Source organism: Poeciliopsis prolifica, unplaced genomic scaffold (genome assembly GCF_027474105.1).
Source record: "Poeciliopsis prolifica strain line A6 unplaced genomic scaffold, Auburn_PproV2 SCAFFOLD028, whole genome shotgun sequence".
NCBI lineage: Eukaryota > Metazoa > Chordata > Actinopteri > Cyprinodontiformes > Poeciliidae > Poeciliopsis > Poeciliopsis prolifica.
Window position 1 is genome coordinate 686013 of NW_026562403.1, and position 25695 is coordinate 711707.

Here is a 25695-nt window from a genome sequence, read left to right on the forward strand (position 1 = left end):
TTTGAATCAATAGTTAGATTTCAGAAGGTCAAACATCTTTTATTTGTGCAAACACATGACAACCATGCTGAGCTATTGTATTCGTTTTTATTTTTCTGTAGGGATGTGAATGTACTTTACAAAGTCAGATTAAAGGATCTTCTTAGTATTTTATAAAAAAAAACATCATTAGGATGTTTAGATAAACTATTATTTTCCGACAGCAGCAAAAATGGGACAGAGCACAGATGAGTTGTCTTTCTTGTGGACAACATACTGGCATGTCTTCTGGTCAAACACAGAAACACAATCTTCAGGGAACATTACTGGAGTTGCATACCTGAAATCAGACGGCAAGCAGAAGAAACTATGAAATGCATGCACATCTAACTCTTCTTTTGTGTTCACAATAACATGAAGAATTTTTTTGCACATACCCATAGCAGCATTCGTCACAAGTACAATTTTGACATACACTGTTCCTCCATTTTGTCTCTTTAGGATGCCATGTCAAATCCACACCATCCTGGCAATGAGTCTCATTTTCTCTTTCTAGGAGAAACAAAACCAAGATATGGGTTTGAATATTTAAAGCAAAAAAACCTTATCATAAGAACCATAAGTATTCTGTGACTGTTTCGTTTTACCGGGTGTCCTGAGTTTGAAAATGCACTGACAGTCTGACAGCGACATCACGACACAGAGCAGCACAGCCGGTGCCAAATATTTCTTTGGATTTAAGTGCACTTTGATAAACAACTGGAGAAAATTGTCATGTAAATAATCGATCCTTTGATGTAAGCATGCACATGCAAACAGAATCATAAAAAATGTAACAAGAGTTTTAGAAACCCTCACAAGGAACTAATTGCTAAATAAAACTTACCATTTCTTACCAAACTTACCAAATCAGTGATTTGTCAGGTTTGACTTTGTCCAGGTAAGGAAAAATATGCTGAAATGTTTTTTGAGGATTGTGTCCTTTAAATATTGCTTTTTGCAGAGACCTTTGGAATCAAACATCAACATAGGAATGTTGACTTAATTTACTTGAAGGGGTCAGAGACCGTTGGGGGAAAAAAAATAAAAAACATAAAATGTGCCAAATAGACAGTTTTTTTGGGAAGGTTGTTCTGTTAACTGCTTGACCTCAATTTTGTGCCTGCATGACCTTCAACCTTTTGGATTATTGGTGCCTGTGGAGGTGTGATTATTTTAAGATGGTGTATGTAGAGGTGAATCGACACAGACTTGGAATTTTATCAGGATATTTTATGTATTGTGATAAAGATAAATGTGATCATACATTTTTTTAACGGTATGGCACTCGAATTACCCTGTTCCAAATCGTTTTATGATTTTAGAGAATTGTTGCTTATGACATGAATGAAAGTGAATAGTCATACTGTTGATCTGAACAAAGATCATAATTAAGGCAATTATTATTATTAATATAAACATATAAACAGCCTCACCGATCTTTATGCTTATCACATTTATGGGGGGGAAAAATACTGCCAGTGTAATTTTTATTACTTTTTTTCTGTATTTTTGACCAGTTTCCAGATTTATGATCCACTGCAGTGATCCAGTCCATGTTTTGCGTCACTCTCTGAGGCGCCACAAACTGGGTTGCCATATTGGGTGCATTTCAGCTTCTCCTCTCCTGCCTATGATCAACGAGAGGAAAAGGGGGGTAATTGAAGCGCGACAGGGCAACAAACCAGACAACAAAAGAAAGTAAGGGCTTCACGCAGAGTGGATTTATGTTGCTTGCAATATTTTCATCACATTGTTTCACACAAACCTCCTTTTTACTTACTCGGCTCGGACGTCATACCATCAAAGATGATCTAATCAGATGAGAAGGTATGTTTCACTGAACGCTGAAACGACGTCTTACGTCTTTGCTTTTAGCTTGCTATGCTAACATCCTTCTGCTAGCTAGGCCAGCTCTCTTTAGCCCTCAGTGTCTTTAGCCTGTTCAAGCTAAAGAACAGGCTTAATGTGGTGTTAAATATTTACTTAAACTAATAGTGCGACGTTGTTCGGTGGGGGTTATCAAGATTTACTGACTGTTACACAAAACTCAAATACGTATTTATATGACAATTGTCTTCTCAGTTTGTAAGTTATTTTAGCCTTTTTTTTTGTTTTTAATTATGATCTTAATCCCACGTATCCTGACTGCACATGTTTCTAATTTGATCATTTGCTTATGATTTATGCCAGAATATTAACACATGGGCATGAATAGTAACAAATCTTCTGGGTTGACAAGATTCTGTGTATGATTTTTGAAGATGTGGATTCAAATGCAGGCTTGACAGCAGAGCAGTTTCAACAAAATCACATCCAAGGTCATACCATAATATTCATATAACTCTATGCACACATACGACGACGTGTGTGTGTCAATGTATTGCGTTTTAATTGACACCAATTAGACGTGTAATGGTTCAGAAATAGGAAAGCTTCTGCATCTCAAAGGCAGAAGGTCTGGGTTTCTAAATTTACATTGAAGATTGTGGAGTTGAATATTTATTTTATTAACATTTTTCTAATTCTTTGGGAAAATCATATACAGCTTTGTTGAATAGAAACTTCAATTTTAGACTGCACATTATTATTATTATTATTATTATTTAACATAGTCACCAATAAAGTGTCTGGAAAGTTGCTAATAGTGACGTACCTGCTGTTATCTCTTAGTGGGACAATCTGCAATTTAGTTTGTTCAGATTATTGTAACATGATCTAAATCTGTACTGTCTAATGCTTTGATAGTCGCCTCTGTTTTACTTGTTTCACCTCCAACATGATGATGTCTCTTACTTTTTATTTGTGGGTTCAAATTAACATAATTTATTTTGTATAAATGTGCTTTTCAGTGTTCACTTAATGCCTCACATTGAACACAATTGGGACAAATAATCCGACATTAAAGGTGAAATTGGTAAACAAGAAGCTGGATGTGCGACATCTGTCTCTCTGCGAGAAAAGCAGTAACGCTGGCTTGGGTAGAATGAGATTGTTGACTAGTCTCTGAAATGTCACAGATGATTTCTCCCTCAGAAGCCATCGCAGTGAGGATAATAGTGGTCTGCATAACTTTGCAAAACACAAAGTTTGACATTTATTCCTCAGTAGGCATTAAAACAAGAGAAACATTATTTTCTCATTTCTTTAAGCGTCTCTAAATGCTCTCCTGTTCCTCCTCTTCTAGATTCATCTAAACGCCCCACCAGTGGCTGGGGTCCGTTTTGGGCCGGGCGTGGCTCAGGAAGAAGATGCACCGCGGGGATAAGGACTTACAGTCATCTGCACGCAAGATGGGGACGTCCTTGCTTTTCCAGCTGTCGGCCTACGAACGGGAGCTGGACCTGGTGTTTCTGGACCACAGCTACGCCAAACCATGGAACGCTCACCCTGATGCCAGCAGCGCTCGGCCCACAAGAACGCTGTTCGTGACGCCGCGTCGTCAACCCGAGACCTTATTGTGAGTTTAAAAAAATGTTTTAAGTGTTCTAAGGAAATAGACTTTTTTTGTTTATTCATTTAATTTCTTTGTTGTTTTTTTCCCGTACAGAGACGCAGATTCCCTAATAGATGTGGAAACGATCACTCCAATACCTGTTCCCCTGTATGACAACCACAAGGCTCTGAGTGTGATGAAGGAGTGTGAGAGGCATGTCCTGTTTGCTCGAACAGCCGCCGACGGCCCCCCACCTCCAGATGACTGGGAGGAACACATAGACAAGTAATCAGACATGCTTATCAATCACTTCTGCTGCAATATTTGAAGCTTTTAAGTGTAACACACCTATCAGCAGGTCAGTATTTTGAGATCATTTTTCTTTTTCAGGACGGGCTGGTCAGTGACCCAGAACAAGTTGTTTAACAAAGTCCTTAAAGCTCTACAGGGAGAAAGACTGGCAAGACTGGCCAATGAAAATGTAACTTTTTCTTTTTTTTGCTGTTGTTTCTCTATTAGTTTTCAACTCTAGACAGTTAATGTGTGTGGCACGCATCGAAATGTTTTTTTTTTTTCTTTCTGTGCTTGAATATTACCATCGCCTTAAACTTCAGTTTTCTGAGTAAAAGTTGATGCGTTTTTCTGGATTCGGTATTTAGACGAAAGACCCCGCAGTGCTGCACTTGATCAGCAACGACATTTTTTTTCTTCATCTGTACATTTTAGGCTTCCAACGAGCCCATTCTGCGGAGGATAGCTGTAGACAAGTGTGCCAGGAAGGTGAGGCACGCGCTCGCCAGCGTGAACTGGGAAGCCAAGCTGACGCAGTGGCTGCACACCACGCTGATTGAGTCGTTGAGTCTCCCCATGCTTGCAGCTTACTTGGATGTGCTGCAGACTTTAAAAAGCAAGGTCTGATTTAGTCACTGAACACCAGGTCTTGGTGACCAACACGGTGTTTGTAATGTTTCATGACTTTCTTGGTCAGAGAGCTGAATTTTGTTTTGTCTGTTTATGCAAAGCTGCCGACGCTCATCGACAGAATGCTGCTGCCGTCTGCAAAGACTGGAGCTCCGAGTGCGGAGGCTTTGTCTCTGCTGCTGAAGCGTCCCTGGGATCCTGCTGTTGGAGTTCTTTCGCAGAACAAACCGGTAAAATCCATGACTAATGACAAAGGAAAAAATTTATTGAATGTGTTGTTTTTTTTCAGTGTAATAGTCAAGTCTTGAATAAATTATAACAGTTTTTCCTATGCTTGTTGAGTCTAGCAGTGACTTATCTGGGTCTGTAGTTGGTATGAAACCAACTATAGACCCTTTTTATTTATTTATTATTGTTATTGAATATTTCTCCTACATCAGAGCCATAGTTTTAACTTAAATTTATTTTACTACAATTTTATATGAAAAAAAACTAATGTTTGACTAATATAGTGAGATGCAGCATGTTGCTCAGATATTGTGACTTGATCCACTCTAGCATCTGTATGTTGCAGTGCAAGCTTCCTGGGTCTCCTCTGATTCTCATCGCGCCGTCCAGCCCAACAAATCCGGCTCTCTCCACCTCACGGAGAATGAGGTTTTGGCAGTCGCAGCTCTCCTGCCTGGGAAAGGTTGAAAATCTCTCTCTGTTCTAGTTTTCCATTTGGAATGGAAGTCATTTTATTTTCCTTGCAGGTAAAAGTTTTAATGGGTGCTGTTTTTACTCCAGGTCATCCCGGTGCACACTCATGTGAACAGTGGGGCCAATATTGGAATCACACAGTGTTTGGAGCACATGCTGGGAACGGTCAGAGCCAAAGTCATGGAGGTGTGTCTTCATATATGTGTTTATCACTGTGTGGTTGCTTCCTGTGGGTGTTTTTAAGATGTACATTAAAAATAATTGTACCCATAAAATATCATATTAAGAAGTTGCTTTTGTTTGTAAATGTAATGACTAGCCTAACAAAATCCTTGTTTTTATTGATTAAATCTATGGCTCTAAAGCCAGGAATATGTTTTTAATATTATTTTGTAAACTTTGACAGGTTCACAGTCACTTCCCACACAAGCCCATCATCCTGGTCGGCTGGAATGCTGGTGCGCTTATCGCTTGTCATGTAAGAGTTGGATAATTGTATCACAGTCATGCATCATGACACGGAAACTTGTGATTTTCTTTTTCTTTTTTTTTCTTTTCTAAATAAAAACTTGAAGCTATTTTCTGCCAGGTATCCCTCATGGAGTATCTGACGGCTGTCGTGTGTCTTGGCTTTCCGCTCCTAACAGTCAACGGACCCAGAGGGGTGAGACCTCAACTCCCCTACTCGCCGTTAAAAAGTATGAACTTCAGCGTGAATTCAGGTCTGTGACGAGCTGCTGGTGTGCTGCCGGTTTGCAGGACGTGGACGACCCGCTGCTGGACATGAAGACCCCCGTATTGTTTGTGGTTGGGCAGAATGCGCTGCAGTGCACCACAGATGGCATGGAGGAGTTCAGAGAGAAGCTGAGGGCAGACAACAGCTTGGTGGTGGTCGGAGGAGCAGACGACAACCTCAGGTTGGTCACCGTCTCTTCGTTAGTTAACTTAAAACCCTCTCTGTTATGTTGAGCTTAGAGAATCACTGTGCGGGGAGACATTAATATCAGCCCATGACTCTTTGAAAAAAACATGCAGCAGTTGATGTGAAGATAAACCAGCATCAAGAGATTTTTATATTTTACTGTCTAATGGCAAAAAAGACTTTGCTATTTTTGTTAAATGTAGGCGTCTACTGCTGTGAAACTGCATATTGCATCAACATACACACCTGGAATATGTTGGCCCACTCCGCTGCGATATTAATATTGCACATACTGATGTTATTGCAATATTTTTTGTAGTTCTACATTTTATTTATTATTGAAAGTACATGGTCTTTTATTAAAATAAACAACATGATATTTAATAATCTATGCAATCTTGAGTAGTCTGGAAAATGAAAGTTTAGAGTTCCCAGAGTTTCACATTAAATTTTTTAAGAGACATATTTTGCTCTGACCTTTATTTTGTGAGTAGAGGGGCTTTAGCATTGATTTACATTTAGCTGATCACCTTTTTATCTGCAGTTTATTCATCACAACTCATCAGATTTTGCCTAACTCACTGATTGTATTGATTTCTCAGCTGCTAACAGATAAACGCATATTGAAAAAATGGGGATTAGAAGAGGTCATTTCACTTCTATAGGATTTTAAACTGGGCCCAATTCATTTTGAATTGAAACATTTTTATGAGTCCGAGTGAACGCTTTATAATCCCAGATAGCTGATCTGGGATCAGGACAGGTAGCGCTGTAAAGATGAAGCAAAGCTCCGTTTGAACCTCTGTGTCCGTGAAGCCGAGATGCTCGCTTGTAGTTTTTCCTTCTAATTTTTGCTCAGCTGAAGCGCAGCGGATCCAGTCATTGATTTTCTCTACTGCTTCATTGGGGGCGTTGATGTGCTGGTTTGTTCACTGTCTCGTTGTATTATTGGAACGGGCTTCTCCTGATGTTGCAGTGACTCAGTTGCTCTACGACGCCAACATTTTTATGTGTAAGCAGCACAAAGCTGGCTCAGTTTGGTCTGTGGATGAAAAGCCAAAGAGAACAAGAGGCGACAGAATAATGATTTATTTTTCTCCTGCTGAGAAGACTCAGCTGATGTCTGAAAAGAGATTAAGTAAGCCTCTCATTGCAGGTTAATTTATGCAAGTTATCAAGATGTTCTTCACTAAATAAACGTAAATTCTCTTACAAAAAAAAAAAATCTGTATTTTATGTAAGGTAAAGAGACTGTAAGGAGTTAAAGTGGCTGTACCTTGTACATGACTTTCTGTTTTTGAAAAAAAAATCTATGAATTTCTCACAGAATCAACTCGGCAAAGATGAAGTCGGAAGGTTTGACGCAGACGATGGTGGACCGCTGCATTCAGGATGAGATAGCTGACTTTCTGTCAGGGGTCTTGACCCGGGCAGAGGGCCACAGTCACGTCTCCGGAGAGATGCGAGACCTGGACACGGAGAAGAAGAAGCGGCCTCGACGGGAGCTTCCCTTTGACGTGGAGAGAGGTCGACCTTCGTCTCCGGCTCTTAGAGTTCCCATTTCACCCTCAGGTTCAGAGGTTTGTTACAAAACTGTATTTATACAGTAGCTGTTCTTCCATTGACCAGAAAATTGCACAAACTGGAATTACAGAAATAAATTTGTTTAAAGGAAACATTTTTGAACAATTGTTGGGAAAAATAAACAACTTAAGTTTTTTGGGGAAAAAAAGTTTTCGCACTACGAGGTGATTATTATTATCATTTTTTATTTTTTGGTCATCTCATAATGAGTGTATTTCGCAAAACTGCAATGGAAAAAGTTTCAAATCACACAAGTCATGTGATCAACAACCACAAGTGGTAGGAGGATGATGGTGCAGCTTTTTTTAATGTCTTGTCGCATAAAAAATATGTTTTGTGTCTCTTATTTAATGGAAACAAAGCATCTGCAGATTGTGGGGGTTTTGACATTAGCGGAATAGCGCCAAAGTTTTGTGCACATTTGTAATTGAATTATAGTTTACAAATTTCCTTGCATGGGATTTAGTGTTTTGGTGTGTGTTTTTGTATAAATTACATACACATGACAATTATTACCATTTTCACCACAAACAGCTAATTTGTGGAATGTGAGGACATTTTCCTGGTCCTCACTTTTTTCAGTTGTACTGAACTGTGCTAGTTATGTTTAGAGGTGTGGTGTGAATAGGCTTTGATTAAACATAAATGTTTCCTGATGCCAAAACATTAACGAGTAATACTTTTTTCTTAAAATATTTTTTTTCTTTTCTTTTCAAAGTCAAAATTTATTCTGTGTAGATTTATTCAGGTGAAGTGAACATCTATTTTGTATATTAAAGTAAGAAGTTAAATTTTATTTTATTTTATTTCAAACAATAGAATGCAGCAGGTTCACAAGACACAGAAGCCAAGATAAATAATTTACAGTTAAACTTGGGAGCATTGTTGTTGGTGACTCTGTCCTCCTGCGAGAGAAGAGTGTAAAAATTGATGATTAGCTCCAGTTTTCTTCTACATAAAAGAAATCCTGGATATTTCAGTTGATTCAGAGCTGTGGCGTTTCTCTTCGGTTGTCTCAGGATTTGTCCAGCGTCTGCAGCAGCCCCACTTCCAGCCCCAAACCGAAGACTTCTGGTCTGTCTCCAGCACAAAAGTCCAGCCTGATCACAGCCACGCAGCTCCTCAAGACGCACATGCAGCGCTCCGGCACCGTGCTCACTCACAAGCAGGCTCAAGGTTAGTTGATCTCCCAACTCTGGATCTATTAAAACGCTCTGTGAGCTTTCACATTCCTGGTACCTGAGCATAAACAACCCTCCCTTTGTCAAAATATTTTTGGAAGCTAATCGCCTCAACTTTGGCTGAACTTTGCACAAGCAGACGCCGTGGTATGCGAGATGTGAAAACGATTGCAGTGTGTTTTATTGTGTCACGACATCCAACGGGGTGAGAGGGAACGTGACTGAAATGCTTTCCTCTCATCCTCTTGTCTCCTCTCCTTCTGCAACTTTCCTTTCTGGCTTTTTTCCGATTCGTTCCAGCTCAGTTTGCTGCTTTTATGAAACAAAACATGCTTGTGAGGAAAAATCTTCCTCCTGGCACCCCTCCTTGTATTTTTGGTAAGTATCTGTCTGTCTCTCCTCCTCTTTTCTGTCTTCTGGTCTTTTCTCTCCCATTTATTTCTTCATGAAAATTCAAATAAAGAACTACAAAAATATATAGAAATGTATTATCAAAAGAGAGGTAAAAATTATCATATTTGTCGGCGAAGGAATTAAACCCTTAACTCGGTTTGCCTCAGTGCTTCTGTCATTGTTTATTGATGCTTCTTTGCCTCTGCAGTTCCAGTGACCAGTGATCAGCTGGAAGGCCTGGACAGAGACGAGCTACGTCCTCACGGCAAGAGGAGGCAGACGCCAAGTCCCACGCCCAGCAAGGCCTCCAAGAGAGCAAAGATTAAAGTTACCATTGTTTCCCAAAGTGAGTCAGCAGGAGGCGCCATCAGCCCTGCTGAAGGTAGAGAATCTGGATGACTTCTATATTTCCACATAGAGTGTTTTGGTTTGTGCTTTCCTGTTGTAGAAAAGTGCAAAGTTTTGTGTGTTCAGCTTCACTTGGGAATCTCTTTGTTTGAAATCATCAACTTTGATTCATAAATGTGTAATTTGCATTTTTAGTTATTTATTTATTTTATTTTATTTCACACTTTAAGCCCTGAAATAAAATTACATAGCTTGTGCACTTATTTTTCTATAAAAAAAAAAACAAGACTTTATCTTTAATTTGCTGATACTTCTCCTGACATCTATAGTTTGGATTATTCTTTCAGAACTATAAATGTTTTTTGTTTTTTTTATCTTGGCTCAGAAGTTCTTTGGGGATTCAATGATAAAATCACCAGAAATCCCAGCAACTGACTAATATTCAGATTTCAAGACAAAATGACAACATCCAAAGCTCTTTTGTTGTTGTTCTTTGGTACTGCAATATTATAGAAGCAGAGTATAAACATGATGTTATGTAATTCACAGAAAGTCAATCTACTGTCTTCCTAAATCCATCTGTAGCTGCCTGTCCTGATCTTGGGCTCTGTTTCTCTTCTCCCAGTGGGTGTCTCTGGCAAGCCTCTAACTGTGGCAGTGGGACAGACTGTGCCGGGTGCCAAGGAGCTTTCTGGACTCCTCACAGGCCAGCGGTAAGCTTGCCCACTCTCACAGGCACAACGTAGAGCTCCTAAAACCCTTAGCGTACCTACACCCATGTCCACGCCTCCCCCTGTTGGACGACAATGTGTCTGGTGCAGAGGGGATCGATGAGAGGTGGTACTCAGAATTTTGAGAGCTGAATGACGGCCAAGCAGCCTTTGCTGGTGTAGCTCCTGAGCAGACTGGTGGTGTGTGTGTCACTGCAGGTCTGGTAGTCTCTCAGAGGTGTCTGGTGCCATGTCCCCAGGCTCAGGCTCATTCAGCAGCGTGCAGCCTTGCATGGTGTCAGTGTCCTCCACACCAGCCCAGGTGCAAGCTCCAGCTACCGCCCAAGGTATCTCTGTCTTGTCCCGCTTCGCACGCTCAGTTGCACGCAGCTGCGTAAAGAAAACGCGGCACGGCAGCTCCAACACACACACCGTAATCTGTTGGCCTGAGTCAGACTGCAGTTCTGAACACTGGATGAGGACAGTGTGTGAGGGCAACATACTTTAGCAAACATCATCATTGATCACCTCTTGCGCCATTGCTGCTGTTTTGGATGTAATTGTCCTTGTTTGTGCCTGTGTGTGTGTCCATGTGTTTTGCCTTTTGGTTTCTAAAAGTATTAGTTTAGTCCTAATATCTGCTTTTCAAATTTAACTTGCGTATTTGCTGTTTGTGCTTTTATTTCCTCTGCAGCGCCAGCTTCCGCCAGCAGTCTTCTGCAAGGCCTAAGTTTCAGTCTGCAGGAGATCGTTACCAAAGCTCCTAACCTTCCCTCCACAGCAACAAGCACAGGCAGCACTCAGGTACACGAGGAAAGAAACTTTATGCTTTGTACAAATTATAATGACGATGACAAACGAGGGTATATTGGAATCAAACCACTGCAGTTGCTGTCAGAAGTTTGCTTACACTTCATTAACATGACTGTAATAAGGATCCCAAAACATAAAAAACTAAAATTCATCTTTGGTGACAAGTCTTTGAATCTGGAAGCCTGCCTATCCATCAAGCTAATCTCTTACAAAATGTCTGATAAGACAAGTCCTATCTCACAGATTTCTTTTGTCTTTCAGTCTCCTAATAATATTTTCAAAACTAAATTGATTCTATGAAGCTGGATTGAGGAGAGTAAATAAGAAAAATTTCTCAAATGTTTTTTGTTGCTTTTTTTGTTTCCCAGGAGGCGATCCTGAGCTCAGTCAGTACCGCCGGCAGCACTCTGCTCCGGGCAGTACCCGTGGTCACAACAGGAAGCATCTCGAAAACCACCGCCATCCATCAGCTGCTCACCAACGGTGGACTGGCCAAACTGGCCAGCAGCTTGCCCGGCTTGGCGCACATCACCAATCAGACCGCTGGTATGTGTCGAACTGCCAAAACGCGACGGCCACGTTGAACGCCCCGGGGTTCATTCGCTCTTTGTTTTGGAAACAGTAGTTCAGGACATTTTTAGACCAGAGAGGATTACGGCATTGCAGAGGACAGCTCTGTGGATGAGCGTGAAGACGGGCTTACCCGGAAGGAGCCGACCGGTGGAAAGTTTGCAGAGTCACACGTTCAGCTGACTCTGCATCAGTAGAACATTTGGACTCATGTTTATGGAAAAGTTGCCTAATTATTTGATTCTCAAGAATTGAACATAAAATTATGTTGGATATGTTTGCTAAATTTATTAAAACTTTCAATCCAGCCTGCTGCCATTGTCAATCATTTGTTATAATTATCATTGCATGTTTTTTTTTTGTTTGCCTCATTATCTCGTAACATGCTGCGAATTGTTCCTTTCAATCATCTGAGTTAAATAACATTAACACATGGCATTATTCAGTTCCTGTGCCTGTTGTAATAAAGACTGAAATCAAACTCATCTGTCCATCGTTTCCTTTTAGTTTGATTTTCCTGTCTAACCATTGGGTACAAAGCACAGTTATGTTCTCTATGGAGTACTAGCATGTCTAGGTTGTTATTGTTACAGGGTTTTTATCTGTGTGTTGTTAGGAGGGCAGAAAGCTCCGGCTTCTATAACGGTGACCCTCCGTGGAGCTCGGCCGAGTAGCGCAGCAGCTTTCAGCCACGCAGGTGAAACTATGACGTCAGCTGAGCCCCAGGTGCGTCACTGGAGCCCGGTGAAGCTTTTTAGTTCCTCTGAACACAGCTTGGCTTTATCTTGCCCTGTGCATCAGCACAAACAAACTATTTTAGGAACATAGGTCTGCCTTAAAATGCAAAAAAATGTATCGAGGTGAATTACAACTTGCTCTTGGAAACAGGTGACTGAACGCAGGGCAAGACAAAACTTCTACATATAAAATCTTAACTTGGGTTGTTGAAACACATTGCATTAAACTGACACGCAGCCGTCTTTGCTCACTTTTTCCTGTGCTCCTGGTGAACTGGCGGAAAAATGTCTCCTTGCTTCCAACAGACAGAAATCAGGATGTTTGAACTATTTCCAGTCACAAAATCGCTAACGGAGTGGCACTCATCACTCTTGCTCAGAGTGAAAACTGTTTACTCCTTAAAGAGCAACAACATATTGTGCACAAAAAGTACTGAAAAACTGCTGCTGAATTTAGTGATTTTTAGTGTAGATTTGCTTCAGTTTGTGTTGGAAACACAATAAATGTTAGTTTTATAAAGATTCTGTTATTTCAACAGCAGTAGAAATGATTCTTTTCAAATATAACGAATTGGCCGATATGACATTTTTATTTCATGTCTTTTTCTTTTATTGTGAAACCAATATTTTTAACCAACAATTGGCGAGAATCTGACGGCTCGCATAATTACATCAAGCACTTAAAGGCAAAATAGGGAAGTGAACTGATTGCTCCTGCAGATTGAACAGAATAGTTTTGTCATTGGGTTTCACTGTGCCCTTCTCACAGCAATGAACCTCTCTGCTCACCGTAAGGTGATGCTGCATCGGCGACTGTTCTCTGCAGTGATGGATACAAAACCCCACATCGTGCAGAAAACACAGCTGCCTTGTGTCCTCCAGAGCGGTGTCCTGTTGAGGTGGGAGGAGAAGCTTGGAAGTCGTGATTGCTGTGTTTGTAGAGCCGCAGCGCAAGATTTCCTCATTGTACTTTTAAGTAGGGCATTTTGACAGCAAGATATATGACTTGATCACATGTTATCCTCTGGAGAAAATTATATTGTGAGTGTAAGCCACAAAACTACCTGCGTTGTGGTAAATTAGCTCTGACAAAGGCAATTGTCAAATAAAAATAAACTAAAATGTTACTTTGACGTTTTTTATGCACTTCTCATTTTGCCGAACCCTGGATTATTGTTCTCTCACAGCTTGTTGTAGATGATTTGAATGTCACAGAAAATTGTTTGGGATTTTTGTTGAAGAAAAAAGTTAAGTTTCAGTTCAATTTCAGTGTGATGTGTTTCAGCACCATTTCTTAAAGCATAATGTTCTTTCTGCTGGCTGGGGAGCCTTGCAAAAAATATTTATACCCTTTCAACTACAAATATAAATGTCTAATTGTGACATAAATTTCAATTCAGTCTCCTTTACACAATTACCGCTGAATAAAATTTGGTCTACCCAGTTTCCTTCAGAGGTCACCTACTTTAAAATAGTCTATACGTGTGATTTTCCCAATTTAAGAAATTATGACAGTATAATTTTTCTTACACTTTGCTGTTTTTGTCATTAATTCTCATGAAATCACAGTAAAATGCGTTCAACTGTGCCGTCATAATATGACAACAGAATGGTTAATAGGGTATGAATATTAAGGCAAGCCTCTGTACATCATGTCAGAATTCATTTTTTGACTGTTACGTGGTTTCTCTGATATGTCTTCACATTTGTGCTAATCTAATTTCAAATGTCATTATTTGTTCATAATTGTAAATAAAAGTTGTTGAACACGTTCCCATGGAAAACTCACATAAAACTTTGTTCCATCTAAACCACCATTTAAGTGTATTTGGTTTGTACCGTTTCATCGCTTACATTTTATTTGGCCTTCTTGTTTGCACTGAACTGCTTTCTTCCCTCTGAGGACATTTGCTTTGCTTGACCAATCTAAACACTTTTTCCTGTGTGTTTAACAAGTAAAGAGACTCTGGTGTTGTATTTTGAGGGATGGATACGATTTTGTGTTTACAGAGACTGTATAAATACAGCGCCCTCATTGCAGCAGACTTCCTGTCTTCAATTCCACCCAGCAACAGCAATCAGATAAGATAAAGACACGATGTGTTTCATCCTTCTTATGTAAGCCTGAGAAGTGCTAAAATGTGCAGGAAACTGGTGCCAGACATTAAGAAAAACGTTGTTTACTTTTGCTACCAGCTCCAGTAACTGATAGTGGTTTCTGAGGCATCCAACATGTTGATATATGAACCTCTCAGAAGTCATGTTTATGTGTTTCCGTTTAGATGCAGTGTGTTGCCTTTTCCCACGTTACAACCACAAGCTTCAATGTATTTTACAGGGAATTTGTCTGATAAGTAGCAGTAAGTAAGTAAAGCATTACAATTAGCTATTCATAGAAAGAAGCAGAAACATTCGTTGTATGCCCCATCTATCCTTTGGGGGTGAACCATGGACAGGTTGCTAGCCCATTACAAAGACACAGGGGAGACCAATTAACCGGTCAGTAATTTAAATCAACCAATTAACCTTTCCGGAAGTGGAAAAAAAACTGAAACATGCATGAAGGTGGAAAACATGTGAGCATCATTAGCACAGAATAAAGCTTGTCAGGGTTTTTACAACTTCTCAGTGAGTTAAATAAGTAAACAGTGTAAACTGTGTAGTAGTATTTGCTGTGTCATAAAAGAAACGCCAAAAATAATCGTAGTTGGCATCAAAGTTGCGCAGCTTTAACCTCATTTTGTTTCTTTGTCTTAATTCGTCGTGTATTTGTTTTAATTAAACGCCGACAGGTGGCGCGCTAATTGCATTCTTCTCGCAAAATGCTGGAAAGGTCAAGCAGTCTGAGCGCGTGCGTGAGGGACCGCTGGCGCACGTGCGAGGACTAGCCGAGTGCGCGAGCGTCGTGTGCGGAAGTAAAAAAGGCGCACGGAGCTGAGCGCGACCAAAACTTTAATTCAAAGTGCAGCTCTGGGATATTTGACACTTTTTAGAAACCAAATGCCACCGGAGCAAGAGCCCGTAAATCATCCATTAGCTACATATAATTTACTCCAGTTCGTTCCTACCAACCTAAATTAAAGGTTTTCCGAGGCAGCTGCTGCTGGTCACTAAAACGCAGTGAACCACCGTTACGCGCTCGTCGGGGCTCCCAGTGGGACCAAGAAAGTAGCAATAAAAACGCAGCCGGGCATCAGCGACTGAAGGAGCTTTTTTTTTTTTTTTTTTTTCATTGCCCTGGTGGAGCTGCTGCCATATCATCAAAGTTTCTCAGGCGGTAACGCAGCTCCGGCTGGAGGAGAGAAATCACGGCCCCCAGAGCCAACAAGACACCGGAGAGAGGGTTGGATTTAAAACCCGCCCCCGGCGGGATCTCGTTCCCCCCCCCCCCCCCTGAAAAAAAAGAAGAAGGAAAAAAAAAAAGAAAAAAAACCTCCCATTTTTCTCTCTCACTGTGTCTGTTTCTCACTCACTCTTCTCTCTCTGTCTGTCCCTCTGTCCCTCTCTCCTCCTCTACCTTTATCCCTCGCCTTTCGCCGTCTCCCCCACCACAAACATGGATCTCTCGGCGAGGTGTTTGCTCCTTCTATCATGCCTCGGCGTGATATTGGCGATCGATCTGGAGGCGATTGATCCGAGCTACTATGTGGAGCCCAGTGCCACATCAGAGGCGATCGACTACAAGGATCCCTGTAAAGCTGGTGAGATTTCTTGCCCCCCTCAAGGGTTTTCTTTTTCTCGTTTGCGTGGAGGTAGAAACACGCCGCTCGCACAGATCGGGCAGGAAAAACGCTTTTCGTGGAGATGACAGCAGTGGATGTAGTTTTCAGCAGGATCTTGAGAACATTGTGTGCAATTGTTTTTGTGAATGGCACAGTTTCTGCAGTTTGAAACATTTGAAACAGTCAGATGAAACCATCTGGCAGGATGGAAACACATTTTGTTTTTCCTGAAAAGAGTTTAGATTTCATTTGCAGAGGCATGAAAAGTTTGCGTTTCCAGTGCCGGTTGAAAAGTTGCTGCCTTATCTCTGAGAAATGTCAAGATCTTCTCGATTTTACAGTTTGTGGTTTTTGACCTGTTTAAAAATCTGTTGATTTCTGGACTTTTATATTAAAACTTCATCTCCCTTTCAGCTTCTCTCCCCCCCTTCTGGACAAATAGTCCTTTTTTCCCCACCGTCTGTTCACACAGCCTCTAAAAAAAGTGGAGGAGGGGAAAAAACAGAGTACAGTGGAGCTTAAATATTATGCACATAATTCTCTTAACTCGCACACCACAGTATAAACATGTTTGTCTTCTGCTTCCAGCAGACAGACCATTGACTTGTCCTAAAGATACCCGAGATGCCATTGTAAGCTTTTTTCTCTCCTTTTTTTTTTTGTAATCTGAACTCACTGTCTTGCCAAATCCCTTTGGGGGGAGTTTGAGCAGATTGTGTTTTCCATCTGGTAAAAGTATTCAGGTTACGGATATAGAGAGCTGGCTTCAGTCGAAAATGACCTCTGATGTCCTGGAAGTACTTCCCAGTTGGGAATTTAAATATTTTTTGATGTGTCAGCTCAGTACAGAGCACATTTCTACGCTGCCAACTCAGTTACCCAACTGTGTTTTTTTTTGTTGTTTTTTTTCCCCCTGTTTTTTAAAATAGTTTCTCATCTGTCCAAGAACATACGCTGCACGTAAAACTTTTTGGAACTACTGCAGCTGTGCGTAAACACGACAAAGGTCAGACTCCAGTTGATCGGTGTGTCATGTTCAAGTCATTAAGTTGCTGCTTCCTGCGTTTACTTTGTTTATGTTGAGTCATTCCAGGATCAGATTCATCGGACACTTGCACTTGATGCTCTCTGTGATAAGTGTTGTTTTTTTCTGATTTAGTTTAGAAATAATTGTTGATATTACAGCTCTGTGTCTCAGCTGGGACATTCCCTCCACACGATGACTAGACATGACTGCTGTTTATCTTGGCAAGGACGTTATCATCAATTTCAGCTCAGTTTGTCCAGGCTGTCATTTCGCCATACTGCAGTTGTTTTTCACGGTTTTCCTCAGGGCGCGCCTGCAGGCAGGTGGTTGGAAGACGATCACCCATATAAACTTCATCCGTCCATCTCTTCCGACCCTTGAACTAAGCTCCTCCTGCCTCAGACAATCTATTTTGCAGCACTCATCCAGAACAGCGAGTGCAAGGTGGCCATTCTTGGATTATTGATTTTTTATTTTTTTCCCTCTTGTATTTTTCCCATTTGTCTCACCGCGCCGTACTCGGTCTGTTTGATCGCTCTCTGTGACTAGGGGTCAGCATTTCATGTTGCAGTCCTCCCACTTAGGGAAATGCTACGTTCAGCAGTGACCAGTGAGGGGAGGTGGGAGACCCTGTCTTAAGACTGCTTTACAGATATCCAGCTTTTCACTCATTGTTGTGCAAATTAGCTGATACACAGAGATTCAAGTTTGCTCTTGGAATATTGCATTTATGTATATTTTGCAGTGGCTTTTACCTAAAGTAACGCATGACTAGGAGGAGATGAGATAACCTTGAGTAAAACAAAATCTAATGCTTTTATTTTAAAAAAGAAAACCAAAAATGCTGCAAAAATAAGGTTGCATAATGAACTTCAGGTTATGTATTCTGTTTATGTATTATTTAAATTTAGTTGCACAAACTTCAATAAAAAAAATATAGGCCAGCAGTTTACAAGTACTTATCATTTCTGAATATTATAACCTTTTGGCATTTTGCTCTTTAGAGACTAACACAAATATGCAGGGGTGACATTAGCTGACTAAATAGTCTTTTTTATTCAGCCAGCAGATGGCTGCTTTACATACAACCAGTAGCTTTTAAACATTAAGTTAATAAAAGTGATGGATAATTCTCCTTCAGGTTCTTGACCATCCTTGTTTTTCAAAAATAGAAATTTTCTCAAACAGCCATTCAAGTGTTGTAGCCTCCTTTCATCCAGCTGACCATCAGTATACAGCAATACGTGAGGAGGGACAGTGCTGCATTATTCTACACAGCTAGAAAAAACATGCAGTTCAGCCAGGTACTTAATAGAAACTTTTTGCAGTTTTGAGACTGAGATTTAAAACATCCATACATGTCTTGTGGATAGTCAATCCTGATTTGTCAGACTATAGATTAGAGCTCTTCTGTATTGAACTTTGGAGTCTTCAGCCTTAGAAATCGGGTTTGGAACTCAGAATAGAGCCTCTGCTTCTCCACATCAAAAGGGGACGCTGCTTCTATTTGTTGAAATGATCTCCTTGATATTTGATCGTAGCTCATCCTATTCACCTCTTGGAGATTTTCCAACTGGAAAGAGATGCGGAGGAAGACATGGGTATTTCTGGAGGAATTGTATCTTTTGGAGAAATAAATGAATAAATATGAATTGAGCGGTAAATGGCTAATAATATGGAGAAATGCCATCTTGTCGAATCAAAGTAGAAAGGACTATATTGTCTAATATTAAAACTACCGACTTTCATTGCATCTCCATCATGATGGAGATATGCACTGACTGAAGCAAGCAGAACAATAAGCGTAATTAGCAAAGGTCTAAACCAGTGGAAAATTCCTTGTTTTTGCTGAGTTCACAACTTGGCAGTGTCCCAGGAAGTCAGTTAAATGAACCTCTAATGTTAGACCCACTCACTTTCACAATTAAAAATGGATGAGAAGCAGACATGCTCGTTGTGTTTTTCTGCTCAGATGATAATCGAATGGGTCTCGGTGGTTTGACTTATGTCTCGACTCAAAGCGCAGACATCGTAATATACTTAAGGTTCCTGTGACGGGGCTGGCTGAGCCTGTGCATCTGAGCCTCTGTGCCGTCGTGGCTGGAGCCACAGACAGGTCAACCTCACAATCCCATCCCTTGCTCGTGCAAGTGATTTTTTTTTTTTTTCTTTCCCGCAAGCCTCAAGCTCTTTTCTCTGATTGGCTAAAGCGCTTCACACAGACAGAGTCATTCACCTTGTGCCAAGGACTTGCAAGGCCAGCCACACTCTGCCATGCCACCTCAGGTGAGGTGAGTATAGGCCATTCATGAGGGATTCTGGCAGGTTCAAGCCTTTCCTTTCAGACAGAGCTTATGTCATTCCTAACACCATTCACTCCTGGTCATAAACGATAAATTATGTTATCTGTGGAAAGCTTTGATGATTGTTTTAAATAGCATGGCTAATACAGGGGAACTGCACATACACAGACCCTGAATTCCTGCTTTTTAAAATACGTATTTGCGTTCATCTTTTGTGTCCCAGAATAAATTCAAAAGGATGAAGATGCAGGATCAGTGGAGTGGGGTCGTGACCAATTACAAACCATTCACTTAAAAATATGTATATATTTTAATCTCTCACCCCGCAGTCACATTTTTTTTTTGCAGTTTTTCCCGTAGAACAGTAAATTACAACAAAACAATATTTTTTTCCTTTCAAATTTAAAACATTAACATTACTGTGTTTAAAACATTAACAAGAATGTGTTTGAAAATGCTTTTCTATGCTTTTCTAATCTATAGTCTGACAATGTTAAAACATTAACATTACTTTAACATTACTGTCTTATTAACTTTTTTATTATGACTGCATGATATTAGACATTTGTGATGTTCATGCAGAATATTGCACAATGTTAACTGACTCAGACAATTAACCTGCATTCTCCTGACTTTTCTTTTCTCCTGCATCATAGTAACATGAGCTTAATCATCACAGATATTAAAATAGACCAGAGGATTTGGTGTGAAGGGCACTCAGGGTCCATCCAAATGGTCAAATCTATTGTTAACATGCAGAACTTGAATGCATGGCACTTGAAGTATATTAGCCTAGCCAGTATTCCATCCAAGCAGCCACTGGTGTATTTCAGTAACAGCTGTGATTTAATCTATTATAAAGCTCAAATTTCTATAGTAAGATAAAACATTGTTTTCGAAAACTAGCCAAAGTTATAGAGCTGTGCCTCTCTCAATCGCTGGAAATCTGCAAACAAAGCAAAATCCTGCAGGTTGTGGGACAAAGGTATCTGCAAATTAAAGCCATCTGAAAAGCATTTTCAAACACATTCTTTGCTCTTTTTGTTTGACAAGTTATAGTTTTTTTTGTGCAACTTGAAATGTTTTCTACATGGTCATTTCAAAATAAGAAACAGCTGAGGTCCAAGCTAACATTTGAGACAGGAAAAGCTCAGACATAGGGTTACATGTTAGATTGTTAAATTGATTTATTGAGAATACAGAAGAGCCTTAAGCAACCTTCCTATTGTAACTAGTTATTAATTATTCACTATTCACACTGTTAACTTCAAATGTCTATAGCAACTTACATTTGCATTTTGCACGATTACCAGAGAAAGTATGGGCCTCTGTTAGCCAATCCCGATCAGGTCTAGTCAAGTGTGAAATTGTTCGATTCTGTTACATAGCTAATATCTTGGTGCATCTCTTAAAAAAAACAAACAGGCAAAAAAGAAATAAAAAATTAGTCAATAAAAAACTGTGTCCCTATCCTCAGACTGAAAGTAACCCAAATTCACAAACACATATTGCTGAGAAAACAGAATACCTTTCAGATTAAGGTTGAGGGGATTTTATGAATAGGCTGGAGCCTTTAATGGCCTAATAGAGGGTATGAGTCAAAAGACAGAATTGCCTCCATGACGTGTCAGCAGGTTTCGTAAAGACCTGGTGATTAAATGTTCATTCCACTCAGGTGTGCTGGAGCTGGGATTCATCCAAAAGTTGCCGCAACCTCTGGTGGTATTAACACGATGAAACCTCACTAGTGTCAGGACAACAAAAAACAATCTTACTTACTTAACCTGAAATTGTATGTTTCGAAAAGTATGTGACAATTAAAACGTAGAAACTGGTGTTTAGTGAAAGTCGTCGTATTTTCCTTCTGTACTGATGATCATCTGTCTTGCGTGGCCAGAGATGGGCGAGTTGGTGAAATCCACATAGCCCACATTCTGTTCCCCAGAAGCTTTATGTCTTATGTCCTTATTTAGATCTTTGGGGGAAAAAATGGCAGCTGGAGACAGATGCTGCTCGTTATCCAGCTCCTTCCATCCTGTCACGCTCTGGCAGGGTGATGGGTCTCTGTTCTGCTGGACTGCTGCTGCAGGATTGGGCCTTTGAGCAACACTTAAGCAGATGCTTTTCTTTTATCATGGAATGCAGACTCTGTAGCTGAGCCCAAGCCGAGTGTTGAGGATTTTTTTTTTTTTTTACATGACAGGACCCCTACCTTGTCCCTCTCTGTGGGGTTTGGGTGATTAGGGAGCTGATCCATTGGCACGGTCTCAGTGCATTAGTTAGAACAATATGTTTGTCGTCAGAGCTAAGTAATAACTAATCTTGCATAACGCTAATACCAAGTCTGGGTGTGGAGCCGAAGTAGCAACAACAGCTTTGTTTGTGCTAATTGAAAGGCTTTGAGGATGCCTGTTCAGTGCACTGCTTGATTCAAAGACCAGATTCAAATTTTACTTTAAATTTTCCCTCTTCTCTCTTAATGCTTTGCAAATATGCACTTGTTAGCTTCATAACCTGTAATTGCAAAACCAGGTTTAGGGGAAAATCTCTGAAAAGGTTATGTTGAATAATTCATCCCTGCAAATGACAAAATGATTGGCAGGATGATGAATCATTGGAGGGAGTTCGACCGGCAGTGGAGTGTATCGGTAATCAGCAGCGGCGGTGACAGTGAGCTGGGGAATCCAATCTGCTAATGGGCTTGATGGAGTGTGAAGTGTTAAAGGTGAGGCAGCTTCTTGCTGTGCGCCCTTTTAACTGAAGCCGCTCTTTATTTTGTCAGATGGAAGCTGCCATGCGGTGACAGTAGCTCCAGCTGTGGTTGCTGAGGCGTCGGGCTATATCAGAGAAAATGCAGCAGCCCTGCATGAAACAAGTCATCATATCCAAGATGCGTCGCTTTTGACAAAGTTTGCCTTGAAAGTCATGCTTTGCAAGGTTGGTTGTGTGAAAAGTTCACAAAATCTTCAGGTAAAGGGCAAACACAGACCTCCTGGTGAACTGCTGAAGACTAAATGAGCGATACTCACCCTGTCATCAGATGGTAATCACCCTAACTCAATATGCTGCCGGCCTCTATAAGAATTCAAATTGCCGCGCTTGTTTCCTAACACGAGCCGTGAAAGGCGGCGCCATTGCATTGTGATGCATTTAGGGTTTCCGTCGGTTCTGGAAAAAGGCCGTCCAACTGTCCCCCCGTAAGCCCTGCCTCCCCATGGAGCTGCTCCACCAAATATAGGCCGATATTTAGTGTCCATAGCAGATTAGTATTGATGTTGGTGCAGGTTTCCACAGCAGATGTCCCAATGCGTGATTCCCCTGATAGAAATTTATGGGAACGGTCCCAGAGGTCAAGGAAAGGGCGTCACACAAATCAATGGGATTAATATGATTGAGTTCTGATGGGTAATCCTTCTGGCTGTGGTGGAGCAGACGGAGATGAGCGGGATTTTGGTGGTTTAGACGAACAAAAATAACATAAATAAAAATATTGGTGGACTTTATTTTTGCATATTTCTGCATCTCAAAGAAGAACTTCCACCCTTCTGCTGTCTTCTAATTACAGTGTACACATATTATCGTTTTTATATCCGCAGCTGGTGACATCTACGTGATGAATAATGTTTGGAAAGGGATCCAGCTCTGCACTCTCCTGTGATCACTTGCCATCTGCCACATTAGCTTGGCTATAATCTACGGTGCGACACAGCAGTGTCATTGTGTTTGCGCTTCACATTATTATACAGCCCCTGTATCTAGTTTATCGCATTTCTCCACAGCATGGCCTCAATCCCAGCCCTGCACCGAGAACAAAAAGATTCCTGAAACCGTGTGTCTGTGGATAATTAAAGCCAGGAGACAAGGGGATTAATTCACAATCCCCGTGAGTTTTTTTTTTTTTCCACAAACCTGCAGCACCGTCTCTGACGACCACTGCACCCAGGGGGAAATGGGCCCTCAGTGTTAACTGGGCTGTACATGATCACACTTTCCTGTTTAAGTTTGCACTCATTTTCTGTGGGGCCCTATGAATAAATAAAATACCCCCACTCCCCACACAAAAAACACACATGGTCTTTAACCATGTGTGGATTTTAACACATATTTTGTATATTTTACACTTCAGGCTGCAACAAAACACGCTATAGACCATCTTTACACTTTTGAAACACTTGTATGAAACTTTTTATTTTTATTTCATTCGTCCGTACCGCCTCCCGCGCCCCCCCTGCGATGGCACTGTGCTCCCCAGGGGGCACGCCCCACACTTTGGGAACCACTGGGTTAAACCAACACAAAGTGCTACATAATTGTGAAGGGGAATGAGAGCATTAATCAAATAAAGAGTCAATGGTGCTAAGGTTGCTGCAGATTAGCTGCTGAAAGTTAAAATCTAAAGTCTTGTTTGCTGTTTGCCACGAGCCAGTTCAGGAGGTGATTTCAAAGTGCTTTTAGTCAAGCTAAGTTTTCTCATCCTGCATCTTGTACTTGGAGTACAATTCTGAATAACTTCATTTCTTTTGAAAATTAAAATATGACTACCTGGAAGCCAGAGATGACAACATAACTACATTAAACATGTACCTTTTCTAAGCAATATCTGGTTGTTATTTTGATTGTTTTGTTTTGGACATCACAGTGCCAGGGTGACGAGAAATGGAAAATTCACCAATTGGCTTCAATGTCACACATCTGCTACTCTTAATAAAAATATCATCCCATTTTTTAAATGCAGACTGGACTGAGCCAAGTAGGGGAGAGAGCTAACATGGTGAGGAATTTGATCAGTTCAGACGAGGCCAAACTTAAACGATTTAGGCTTCACTCAAAATGCTACGTGCGGCAGAAGTAAGCACTCCAAATGCCTTTAGTACAGTGACACGTGGTGGCAGCATCATGCTGTGTGGATGTTTTTCTTCAGCAGTGACAGAAAAGTTGGTAATTGTTGATGGGAAGATGGATGAATCTGGATGAAGGGCAGTTCTGTGAGAAAAGCTGAGTGGTTCAGTCAAAGTCCAGACCTAAATCCAATTGGGAATCTGTTGCAAGACTTGAAGATTGTTGTTCACAGATGCTCTCCTTCCAGTCTGCCTGAGCTTTTCCAAAAAAATGACAAATAGTTTGGGCTCTGAGATGCAAAGCTGGTAGCAAATGCTTGCAGATATAAATGCTTTTGAATAATAAATATATTGAACAATAAGTGATAATACAGTCTAGGAAAAAAAAACTCCATATGGTTCCTTATTTAATCACTTCATTGAATAATGTTGAACAATATTTCAGACTTCTTCTCTGCATGTGCAGCTCCGGTACTCTGTTCATTTCAGCTTTTCTTGGAATCAAATAAAGAACGTTAAGATAAAAAAGAACATTTTATTCTTCAGGGACCTCATCCGTCCTTTTTAGAATAACATCTGGTAGCTTCTCTGTATTTTTTTTTTCTTCCTTTTTTTTTTGCAGATGACTCTCTATAAGTCCTGGCTGCCTGCGCTTAGGTTTGTCTCTCAAATTTGGTCATGTACTGTTCTTTGAACCACTGGACCTCAGGAATTCAGACCCGTCATGCCCAAGACATGCCCTGTCTTGCCCCTTTTCTTATTGCTGTCATTAACCTTTCATCCTTTTCTTATGTGCAACATCCTATGCAGTTTGCAGGGTGGCTGGAAGTCGTTTGCATTGAACAAAGTTGATTCCAGAAACTTTTAATCACTCTTCTTCAGTTTAAAGGGACTTCAGCCAAATTTTTCTCTCCATTTCATTTTTCCTTTCTTGACGTGGGCCATCTGTGTCTCCATGTGCAGATAACTGAGCATGATTTGATTCGCAAATGCATGGATTTGAAGGCATTAATCAATCAGCCAGGGTTTGGAATTGGCCAATTTTCCTAAAATCAGTTGATTGATGAGCAGTAGGTGTGAATTTTTATTTTAGTTTTGGTCTATTCATTAAATGCATCAAAATTCCTACAATTTTCAGTCAGTAAATCCAACAACCAACTGTATCCCAAAAATTTCTCTTTAATTTTTTTCTCTTTGTTAAAAAAATTAACAAAGAGAAAAGGTTAGGGACAAATGCTTTGATGTTTAAATGGGGATTATTTTGTAATCGATTATTTTTTAGTTTGAAACTGAGCCATAAGTCTTCTACTGTTAGAAGAGGAACCATCGAAACTATGAGGCAAAATGTAAAATAAAACTAAGACTTCATAGCAGTATCTCTATTAAAACCTAAGCAAATACAATAAATTGTCCACGTGTGTGTTCAGCAGTGGAGAAAGCTTTTCTAAGGGCGACAGTATGATTAGAACA

General features: G+C 40.5%; 2 protein-coding genes across 4 annotated transcripts in view; both read left to right on the forward strand.

Annotated features, from left to right (window-relative positions):
- Positions 1 to 1659: 1659 nt before the first annotated feature.
- Positions 1660 to 14108, forward strand: kansl3 (KAT8 regulatory NSL complex subunit 3). Of its 3 annotated transcripts, XM_055049304.1 has the most exons (22): positions 1660 to 1719; positions 1828 to 1848; positions 3206 to 3478; positions 3569 to 3739; positions 3845 to 3935; positions 4181 to 4366; positions 4477 to 4605; positions 4950 to 5066; positions 5165 to 5263; positions 5484 to 5555; positions 5667 to 5741; positions 5837 to 5994; positions 7327 to 7579; positions 8603 to 8759; positions 9065 to 9142; positions 9366 to 9539; positions 10131 to 10218; positions 10435 to 10562; positions 10910 to 11019; positions 11397 to 11574; positions 12215 to 12295; positions 13105 to 14108. In XM_055049304.1, the coding sequence occupies exons 3-22, from the start codon at positions 3270 to 3272 to the stop codon at positions 13323 to 13325; spliced, it is 2775 nt and encodes a 924-aa protein (XP_054905279.1). In that variant the 5' UTR covers positions 1660 to 1719; positions 1828 to 1848; positions 3206 to 3269; the 3' UTR covers positions 13326 to 14108. The 3 variants fall into 3 exon arrangements, with proteins under 3 accessions (XP_054905279.1, XP_054905281.1, XP_054905280.1); XM_055049306.1 differs by having other exon boundaries at positions 1682 to 1848; positions 12215 to 12324; positions 13105 to 13209; XM_055049305.1 differs by lacking the exon at positions 9065 to 9142 and having other exon boundaries at positions 1682 to 1848.
- A 1656-nt stretch (positions 14109 to 15764) lies between these two features.
- The window catches only part of bmp1a (bone morphogenetic protein 1a), a 37642-nt gene continuing 27711 nt past the window's right edge, over positions 15765 to 25695 (forward strand). Inside the window, exon 1 of the mRNA XM_055049303.1 lies at positions 15765 to 16036. Within this exon, the coding sequence (XP_054905278.1) occupies positions 15892 to 16036 (145 nt within the window). The 5' untranslated portion in view covers positions 15765 to 15891. The remainder of the gene's footprint in view (positions 16037 to 25695) is intronic.

Coding starts and splice junctions, on each gene's coding strand:
- kansl3 (XM_055049304.1), top strand. CDS start 3,270: ATGCACCGCGGGGATAAGGACTTACAGTCATCTGCACGCAAGATGGGG. Junction 5,264..5,483: donor TCAGAGCCAAAGTCATGGAG/GTGTGTCTTCAT, acceptor AAACTTTGACAG/GTTCACAGTCACTTCCCACA. Junction 12,296..13,104: donor AGCAGCTTTCAGCCACGCAG/GTGAAACTATGA, acceptor CCCTTCTCACAG/CAATGAACCTCTCTGCTCAC.